The 9,769-nt window shown below is 52.7% G+C and overlaps 1 protein-coding gene across 2 annotated transcripts; it reads right to left on the reverse strand.

The window, feature by feature from the left end:
• Positions 1-646: 646 nt before the first annotated feature.
• Gfi1 (growth factor independent 1 transcriptional repressor) lies at positions 647-8,211 on the reverse strand. 2 transcript variants are annotated; one of them, XM_041642073.1, is made up of 7 exons: positions 8,162-8,211; positions 7,846-8,015; positions 7,373-7,552; positions 5,520-6,007; positions 5,260-5,397; positions 4,261-4,426; positions 647-2,076 (listed from the first exon to the last, which is right to left on the reverse strand). In XM_041642073.1, exons 2-7 carry the CDS (start codon positions 7,958-7,960, stop codon positions 1,898-1,900), a joined length of 1,266 nt encoding a protein of 421 aa, XP_041498007.1. In that variant the 5' UTR covers positions 7,961-8,015; positions 8,162-8,211; the 3' UTR covers positions 647-1,897. The 2 variants fall into 2 exon arrangements, with proteins under 2 accessions (XP_041498007.1, XP_041498006.1); XM_041642072.1 differs by lacking the exon at positions 8,162-8,211 and having other exon boundaries at positions 648-2,076; positions 7,846-8,067.
• Positions 8,212-9,769: the final 1,558 nt, after the last annotated feature.

Genomic DNA, 9,769 nt, shown 5'->3' on the forward strand with positions numbered 1-9,769 from the left:
GGCTCAGAAGCGAGATGAGCCTTGCAGAGCACCTGAGCTGGGTGCACCACCTATGTCAGACAGTTCACAACGGCCTATAACCAACCTCAAGATCTCCAACACCCTTTTCTGGCCACCTCAGGCAGTGCACACTCACACACATACATGAGTAACACACGCAGAGACACACATACAAATAAAAAATATTTTCAAAACACTCAGATCTCTAAATCAAAGGCCTATGATTTTTCATCTAGGAGCCTAAGTCCTATTTTATAAGTGAAATTCTCGGAGGGAAGAACTGAGGTCCCTGTGGGACCATCCAGGACTCTACAAGGCTTGGAGCTGAGTTTCACACACCTCCTAGGGTTTTATTTAAAACATATTAGCCAGGTGTCATGGCACACACCTTTAATTCCAGCACTTATGGGGCAGACAGATCTCTGAGTTGACTATATAGATATAATGAGACATTGTTTCAAAAACAGAAAAGTTAATTGATTGATTGATTGGGGACTGGAGAGCTAGCTCAGCAGGTTTGAATGCTTTCTGCTCTTCTGGATGAACTGAGTTTGGTTCTGAGCACACATGCTGGGCAGCTACTCGATCACTCCAGTACTAGTAGATCCAATGCCCTCTCTAGTCTTAGTGTGTAGGTACGCTCATGTGTGCATATCCATGTGCAAACAACGACACACAGACACATAACGAAAAATAATAAAAATAAATGTTCTTTTTAAAAGAAATAAGTATCTCTGAGGCATAAAAGAAAGGGAAAATATGGATACTTGAGCAATTGGTATCCACTCTGTTATTCCTTGGCGGCCCTCCAGTTCCAGCTTCCCCCACAAGAAAAAAAAAAAACAAAACACCAGTGGCCTTCCCCTGAATTTCTGACCTAATGAAAGGCAATTTGTTAATATTCTTAATACTTTATTAATTTAAAACAACATTCTAATAAATATAATCTAACATACATAATGCACTCAAGAAGATTTAGAAACATTTACAAAACCTCACAGTAGAAAGACTACTTCTCTCCTAGATAGTACACAGGGGCAGGAGTTGAGGTTCAATGCCTTTGCCTCACATCTACCAGCCCAGGCTGGAAAAGGAGCCACTTAACAATAAAAACTGGATTTGCCCATGAATTTTTAACTGACCCTCCAGTTGTTTTTTGTTTACACTTGCGAAGCCCCAAAAGTGTCTGTCAAGTGGGAAGTCTGAATATTTGTGTGGTCTTTTCAGAACTCCCTTGGAGGAGGAGGACACAGGCTCTCGCTACTCTGAGGTTCAACTGATAGCATTTGAGGGGCAGGGGCGGCTGACTTCAATCTCTGACTCTCCAGTTCCCTACTCTGATAATCTGTGGTCAATAAACACTTGCTGAGTAGATGAGGGACATCTTGTCCTCAGAAACGGACCCCACAGTTCCACCTCCTCAGATGACACCACAGAGGACCTCTGACTCCCTCTCATCACCAAGTCCACTTTTTTTTTCCTGCATCTTTCTGACAAGCTTGACGGAGGTGCTGCGTCTGGTGATTTCAAAGGAATGAAGCCCCTTCCCTAAACCAGTGTCTTCAGAAGAGTAATGCTTGTCCTTTCTAAATAACGCATCAGCCAGTGCCCAAAGTTTACCAGTTCTTTCCTGCCTGTGAGACAGAGCAGAAAAGCGAAAGCCTGGGACGTGCGAGATTTCATCGGATCCGCATCTTCAGACAACTGCTGTGGTTGTGTCTCCCACTCTGGGCTGACCTTTGCAAACGGAGTTCAGTCTCCAGCAGCTTTGGGAAGGAAGGTGAAGGGGAAAAGCTATAGTGAGCTTTGCGCAGGGGTGCAGGGTCTGAGCAGGGTTGGGAGGCAGGCAGTCCTCTACAGTAGTGTTCGCAGCTGCTGTCGCTGACGGCCACGGTGCTCATTTGAGTCCATGCTGCGTCTCCCGGTGCCGCCTGAGATCCACCTTCCTCTGGAAGCCCTTCCCACACAGGTCGCAGCCGAAGGGCTTGAAACCCGTGTGCTTTCTGCTGTGCGTGATGAGGTTGGAGCTCTGACTGAACGCTTTGCCACACACCTGGCATTTGTGGGGCTTCTCACCTGCAAGGATGGAAGACCAAGGGCAGGAAGTATGAGCCTATGATAAAACTGGCAGGGACCCGTTGCTACCCGCATGCTCTTTCTAGCAGCTGGCTAAGACCTTCAAGACGTTGGAGGGTGATGGGCGGCAGCATGAACCAACTCATGACCTGCAACTTGGTACCAGTAAAACACGGGTGCACCAGGTGGAAGGAGACTTTTTGAGTGGAGGCTCCCAGCCAAAGGTCTCAAACGGTTTCCTGCTAAACGGAAACTGAGCAAAGGCCACGTGCCCTCCCCAGCTGAATCCACCCCGGAGGACTCGCCTGCCTGACTTTTAGAAGCACAGGGCCCCCAGCAGATGTTCGGCAGGAGGTGGGAGGGGCCGTCCTACAGACCCTGTGACTGCTTTCGTCAGAGGAAGTTTTCAAATCTGAGTTTCCAAGTGGGTGTTGTTTTGTGTGGCCAGTGAAGCTGTCTTCTTTTCTCGCTCTTGAAGCACACGGGTTTGTCCAATGTCTTAATTTTTTAAAATCCACACGAGGGCCACAAATCACTTCTTAAGGTTCTTTTCTATCTTTACTTTCTTTCTTCCTCACTTTGAGGTTTTAAATCACAGGATTCTTAATATGCCAACAACTCTTCACTACAGATTTCAGCAGATAACAGACACGCACGGAAGGGGAAAGTTTTAAAAACAGGTAAAAGGAAGAAAACCAACAGCTTTTGTCTCTCCCTGTCTTGTGAACTGGTTAAAATCGGGGTAAACAAACATATTCCCAAAGAGTCCCCTCATGACTCTATGGTTGAGAATTGGCCTTGGGGAAATAAAACAAGAAAACAAAAAAGTGTCTGTCTGTCTGCTTGTTCTTAAGGAACCTCCTGTGTGTTCTTTTCTCTCTCTTCATACTTAAGATTTCCTGACAAGGACTCACCCAGCGAAACTTGCCCTATCCCTCAGAGTCAAACATATCTGAGGAATGAATTGTAGACATAATATAAATGTTTAATAAAGGCTTGAATGTGTCATTCAGTCAAGATTCTAGTTGCATTTTGATAAGTGTCTTGAATAACCTATAAAGGAAAATTTTGGGACAAAGGTGCATGACCAAAGGGATTTTTTTCCTCTGAGTTTTCTGATACAAATGTCTACACTGTTCACAAATTTTAAAACATGGATTGTGGGCTCCTGGAAGGCACTGTGATTTTTTTTTTTACGTAGTTACTTACTGATTTTTTTTTTAAATACAGGCTATTGCTATACAGCTCTAGCTGGCCTACAATCCACTCTGTAGCCAAGGCTAGTCTCCATGCCCAGGGATCCGCCTCCTGTGTGCCACCACACCCAGCTGTGATCTTATTTAAAGTGATGTTCATGTGCTCCAGTAAGGTCAGAGATTTTGGTCTCATGTAACCGTCATGTTGGCTGTCACAGGAAAGGTTCTTAGGGGCAGAGAATCACTTAGCTCACAAGCTTCTACACTAAGCCCACTCATCTGTAGCTGAAGTGTTGAGGAAGGAGTCCCAGGCTGGAAGCCAGAGCCCTGGGATTTACTCAAACTGACTCTGATAGATCGCTCGATGTCTGGACAGAAAAAGAACCCCACTTTACTGTATGGAGCAGCAGGAAAACAAAAGGGAAGGGGCAATCTGAAAAACTTGGGTATTTTTAAAGCATTGTAAGAAGTTAGGAATAGTCATGGTTAGAAAACAAAATTGTTAATGTTTTGAAAAGAAGAACAAATAAGAGAAGTTTCCAACACTGACCAGCTCCCACAACTGAAAGTTTAATATAACAAACAGGTCGAGACCATATACATGTGAGACCTCAGACCAGCACACCTGAAGCTGAGCCCTGTGTGACCCTGGATAAGTTACCCGATCCTTCTGTGCCTCCCTTTCCTCATCTCTAGAATGGAGATGGGAACACAGGCTTAGCAGAACGCTTGGTAGCATTTGCCTTCCTTTTTCTACTCAAACAAAACAAACTCTTATAAAAACTAAGTGTAGGACTACACATGAATTCTGATGGCCGTAGTTAAACCTAGGAGGGTTCTGATGTTAACACAGAGGAAGATACTCCTTCAGACCCAATGACAAGGTCCCTCTGGGAGAGAACTCCTGCACCACACTGGAGCCAGAATATCAGAAGGGAGTTGTGTTGGCTCCCAAGCGCCTCCTACAAGCCCAGCCCCTTCCAGTCACCTGTGTGGATGAAGGTGTGTTTCTTCATGTCGGACTTCTGGTGGAATCTCTTGCCACAGTACTGACAGGGGTAGGGCCGGGTGTCCGAGTGAATGAGCAGGTGTGTGGACAGCGTGGACGACCGCTTGAAGCTCTTGCCGCAGATCTTACAGTCAAAGCTTCGTTCCTGCAGAGGGGACAGGAAAGGGAGAGGGGGAAATGCATCGCTCCTCTCTGGGGTGCTGCCCTCAACGCCAGGGACAGAATCCTCTTCTCCCTTCCTCCTCTGAGCCAGAGTCCTCTCCTCCCTTCCTCCTCTGAGCCAGAGTCCTCTTCTCCCTTCCTCCGTTAGTTTCAATCTCCACCCATCCTTCAACACCTCCTTATTAACATGTTTTCTGCCAAAACACTTTTCAGCCACAACCCTCCACACCCCAGGGCAAAAGCATAGCTCCACCCTGCATTTTTGACACCCATTGGCAGATTTCTTCACCCTCCTCGAGATGACCCCCCACCCTAGTCACTGTGGGTTTTCAAGGAGATGAGCTGTTGTCCTGGCCACTTGTATAATATTTCGCTTATCTCCCTCTCTTTAATCACCGTACGTCCATCAAGGACCTGGTGTGCTGCATGAGTCTCAGGTGTCTGAAGCCTTGGACTTAGGCAACAATTACTTATAAACGAGAGTAGCGCGTACACTGGATGCTGGAGCTGAGCTGAGACCCTTCCGTGCCAGTCAGGAAGGATGAAGGGAACACAGACAGTAAAGAAAAGTCGGCGGCAGCAAACCTTCCTGCTGTCCAACAGAACTGCACCGCTGGAAGCTGACAGTGGGGCAGGACCACACTCAAAGATTGCTGCAAACCCGGCCCTCTATCACCCACGTTTCTCTCTACACACCTAAATCAGAACAAGCAGAAAGGGCACCAGAAGGAGCCCAGAGGCAATGGGAAAGTGGCTGGTGCTACACGCGACTGAAAGGACCCCAGGGCAGCTTCCGGCCTCCAGAGCCCAGCTTACCTGGGAATGCACGGCCTTGTGCTGCTCCAGGCTCACCGCGTGCCCGAAGGTCTTGCCGCACATCTCGCACGCGAATGGTCTCGTGCCGCTGTGGGACCGGCGCACGTGCACCTCCAGCCCATGCGGTGTGGAGAACACCTGGGGGCAAGTGGGGCCAGGGAGAAGGCCGCTGAGGGGGGTCTCGGGGTGTGGACGCTGGAGGGTCACAGGCTGGGGGCGCAGGCGCAGGGCTGAGAAGGCCAGGTGCGCGGGAACCTCACCTTGCTGCATTTGATGCATTTGTAGGAGCCACCGCCCAGCAGCAGGCGGGTGCACAGCAGTTCTGACTCCACCTTGACGCCCACGCTCTTGTCTGCGTGGATCTCGTGGCCGCGATCTTGGTACAGCCGGCCCGCTGCTGCGTTCGGCCGTTCGTAGAGCCCGGCCGCCGCAGGCCCGAAGTCTCCGTAGAGCCCCAGGCCAGAGCCGCCGGTGGCTCCGCCCGCAGCACCGCAGGTCCCGGGTGGCCCCGCACCGGCTCCGCCCGCAGCCGGCTCAGGGCCGTACAACGGGGCCGAGTGGCCCGGCTCCCCGCCGCGCTCGCAGAAGAGGCTCAGGCCGGCGCTGCGCTCCAGGGCGGTGCACTGCCGGTAGCTCTGCACCAGGTGCCGCAGGTCGGACCCCGCGAGGCCGCTCCAAGCGTAGGGCTTGAAAGGCAGGGTGTAGGGTTGAACTTCGTCCAGAGACCGGCATAGCGACTTCTCAGAGGCTGTGGAGGCACAGAAGGCCGTCGGGTCAGGTTCGAGGCTGCTGGGCGGAGCAGTGATCAAGGTTCCTAGCTGGTTAGAACGCTCAGAATCCAGGACACCCTGGGGAAAACTCAGGCAGGCCCGCGGGACTTCCCGGGCCTAAGGCAGGGCAGCAAAGTGAGGCTTAAAATGGCATAGAATGAGGAGATCGGAAAATTCGATTGGTTGGTTCTCTGGCTGGACCCCCAACACCTGCCAGTCCTGTTGGGAAAGACGCCTAGAGCTTTGGCCTAGGGTCCTGCTACAAGATCCTGACCTCTCCTACTCCCTTCAAATTCTCCACTTAATTCTTTTCCTTTTGCGATAAATTATGAAGAAGGGTCAAACAAACTTTGGATCGAGGCTATCTAGAAATACCAGACTGAACAGACTGAAATGGTCTTAAGATCTCTCAAAGTTGTGAAGTTGTTTAATGTGTTCAGCAAGGGGCAGCAGGCAAGGATTCAATCAAAGTACGCCTATACCTGATACATTTCTGATAAAAATTATTTTTACAGTTAAGAATTAGCCACCACCTTCGGGAGAACTCCCCTTCCCCCACACACGTCAATTTTGCTGAAACTAGATACTGGATGGATATCCAGCACACTCCATGGGGGGGGGGGGGGGCTTGCTCCGTGAGAGGTTGCGGGAGTCACACACACAGCCAGGAAGAACCCTTTGCTTGCAGGAGTAGATGAGCTATCTTTTAAAACCAGTACTATGACCTGGAAATAACCGACCATTGGCAGGGTTTGTATTGATCTGCTCCTTCCTTACTTTTGCCAGGACCCGAGATACTCCCGCTCAACCCTAGTCAAGTGGTTTGCAGGAAGCTCAGTTGCTCCCTGGAAATGAACCCCTGCTTGCTGGCTCCCGAGACTGGGTTTTCCTAGCAGAGGGGGGAAATGAAACTTTCAAAGACAGAGAGTCAAGGAGCTGAGATTTTCCTCGGCAACCTCGCTCTCCAGTGTGGCATCCGGGTCTGTCTGGCGCAGACTGCCAGGTCTCTTGTTTGTGGTATTCATGTCTGCGTCCTGAATTCTAGGTTCTGACAATTTCTAAACAATAAATTTTGGTCAGAAAAAGAAATGTCAGCCAGGTGAGAGGACCGGCTCATTTGTCGCACCTGCCAGTTCCAGGCAACGAATAAAGAGGCAGCCTGGAGCTAACCCCCTTGGAATGAGACAGGACACTTAGGACAAGGTGTCCAGTACGATGAGGCTTGATGCCTCCCCCTGGACTCCGTCCCCGTAGGAACCTGCTCCCTAAACAGGCTCTTGGCTTCCCTCTGTACTGCGGGGTCCCCGGATCTCTGCCATAAGACCTCGAAAACGGGTCCTTACCTGGAGACACCGAGGGAGAAGGGGGCCTCCAGAAGTCCTCGAACTCAGAGCTCGGGTCACAAACGCTGCTTTCGCAGCTGTCGGGGGTCGCGGAGGCTTTGTCATGAGCCTCGGTTAGCTGAGAGTCGGGAGACAAACGGTCTTGGGGAGCTGTCTTCGCCTCGCCTGCATCCACAGGGTCTATGGAGAGGAGTCAGAAGGGAAGTCAACCTAAGCCTGGCTGGAGTCGTTCCACTGTGTCGCCTGCGTCCTCATCTCTCTACTCAGACCCGGCCGAAAGCCCTCCCAGATTCAAGGGTCTACTACTGGCCGGTAGGGGCATCTCTGGCAAGCTGGGCAGAACCGGAGCACTAGGAAACAAACAAACAAAGCACCCGAGGGGTGTTGGGGTAGTCTCCCCTGGTTCTAGGAAACAAGGTGGCTTGAAGCAGAGTCGGCGTCCCTGCCCCGCCCGGTCCCTGCGCGCCTCGCACCTGCTCTGCCCGGCGCGGGCACAGTCTCCAGACGGAGGGAGTAGTCTGGCCCCGGGGAACGCGGTTGGTGGTAGCTGTGCGCCTTCTTGCTCTTGACCAGGAAGGAGCGCGGCATGATGGCCAGCCTCTGGATGAATGTTTGGATCCTCAACCTGAGGTTACTCCAAGTTCTGAGAGGAGACAAGAACCGGGTGGAAATGCGGGTCAGCACCGATGGCGGCTGTAGACCGCACCCAGGACAAGGGAGAGTACGGGCCAGGGAGGAGAGAGGGAGGTCCGCGGGAGGAGGGGCTTGGCCCCCAGGCGCCGCGCTCACCAGGTGGCACTCGGACAGGTGGCGCGAGTCCGGGCCTCCGCTGCCACTGCCACGGCTCAGTGGTAAAACCTGTCCCCGAGATCTGGCTCAGGTCCCTTTCCTCGGCCCTGCCCACGCCCTAGCCCCTCCCCTTCCCTAGCAAAGCTCTCCCATCACTCTCCAGTCCTCAACTGGCCCGTTATCCCAAATCAATCCTGCAATGCCCGCCTGGTCCCTTCTGGACTGAGGACTGAGGAGAGCGAATGGGCCGCGTTGGATTAGATTAGTTTAGGTGGTCAGGGCGCATCAGTGGTTGGGACCCGGAAGGGGCATGGATGGAGTCAAGACCTCCAAGAGTCCCGCGACAAACAGAAGCGAAAGAGGGGCAGACTAGGCAGGACTGAAGGACTGGTTTGCCCAGGGATTGTGTGCAGCTGAGGCTGGAGCAGAGAGCGGCAGGAAGCCAGAGGGACTGGAAAGTGAGGGGTGGGGGAGGTGGCAAAGGACCAACCCTTGCACCAGGAGAAACGCCCTCTGGAAAAAGTTAGCCTGGAAGCCAGAGGTGGTGCCGGCACTGGCCAGGGGAGTGACCGCTGTGAAATAGCCCAGACCCGGCAGGCCTAGCCTCGGCAACTATGTCCCGGGAAGAAGTATTTTTCTATCTGCTCACCAATGATCAATGATCTTGTCCTAAGGAACTTGAGGCTGAACTGCGTGTGCACAGACTGCCAAACACGCGGCGCCCAAATCCGTGGAGCAGCAACGGTTTAGGGAGCCAGTCAGATGAAACCGGAGCGCGTGCGAGCGATCAGTGGCCAGGAGGCCGGGGGGGGGGGGGGGGGGGGGGGAGGTGTCTCTGGAGCCAGCACGCCTGAGAGCTGGCGTCGCTCTCATTAACCCCCAATCAGTTCACCTAATCTCGGGTCGAAACCTGAACCCGGCGGGGAGGCGGGGCTGCTACTGCGTCCCAGCTCCAGGTCGGTTCGGGGGACGTGGAGGAGACCCCGACCGTGAGGAGGCCTAAGTTAAACGAATGTGCGCCTGCCTCCGAGGTCCAAGGCGATGGGGATCGGTTCCGAAGCCGGCGGGAACGGCTGAGCGGGCTCAGGGACCAGGGCTCAGGGAAGTCTAGACCGACAAACACCTCTGGTCCTTGCTCTTCGGCGGTTTAGACTGCGGAACCGGAGCTGCTTCGCTCCCAGGGCACAGTACAGAGCACACCTGACGTCCCCACTTAAAAGGAGACTAGGGATCCCTGCTCCAGATCCCCAACCCTAGTGTGCTGGAAATTTCTGCAGGAGACCAAGGCTCCAGAAGGCCTGGGGGCGAGCATGTCACACTCCTTGGTCAGGTTCGGCTCCCAGGACCCGGGCTCCGCCTCTTAAAAGCCCCTGACTGACTGTATGGCCAGAGGCTCCAGCCAAGAGACAGTTCTTAAAGCAAGTAAGACGGGAAGGAAAACAGAGCAAGGGTCTTGGGGGCCTTGGTGAGGCTCAGGCCGGCGTTGGCCAGGAACAAGACCCGTGGGAAGCAGAAGGGCTGCCTGATTCCGCGGTGGGTCGGCGCGTCAGCAACCACGCGGGACACGGTAGACACGTCCTCGCTCCAGCCACAAACCTACGCCCCTCT

This window comes from Microtus oregoni, unplaced genomic scaffold, assembly GCF_018167655.1.
Source record: "Microtus oregoni isolate MIOR12 unplaced genomic scaffold, Mior012 000072F_ref0000427, whole genome shotgun sequence".
NCBI lineage: Eukaryota > Metazoa > Chordata > Mammalia > Rodentia > Cricetidae > Microtus > Microtus oregoni.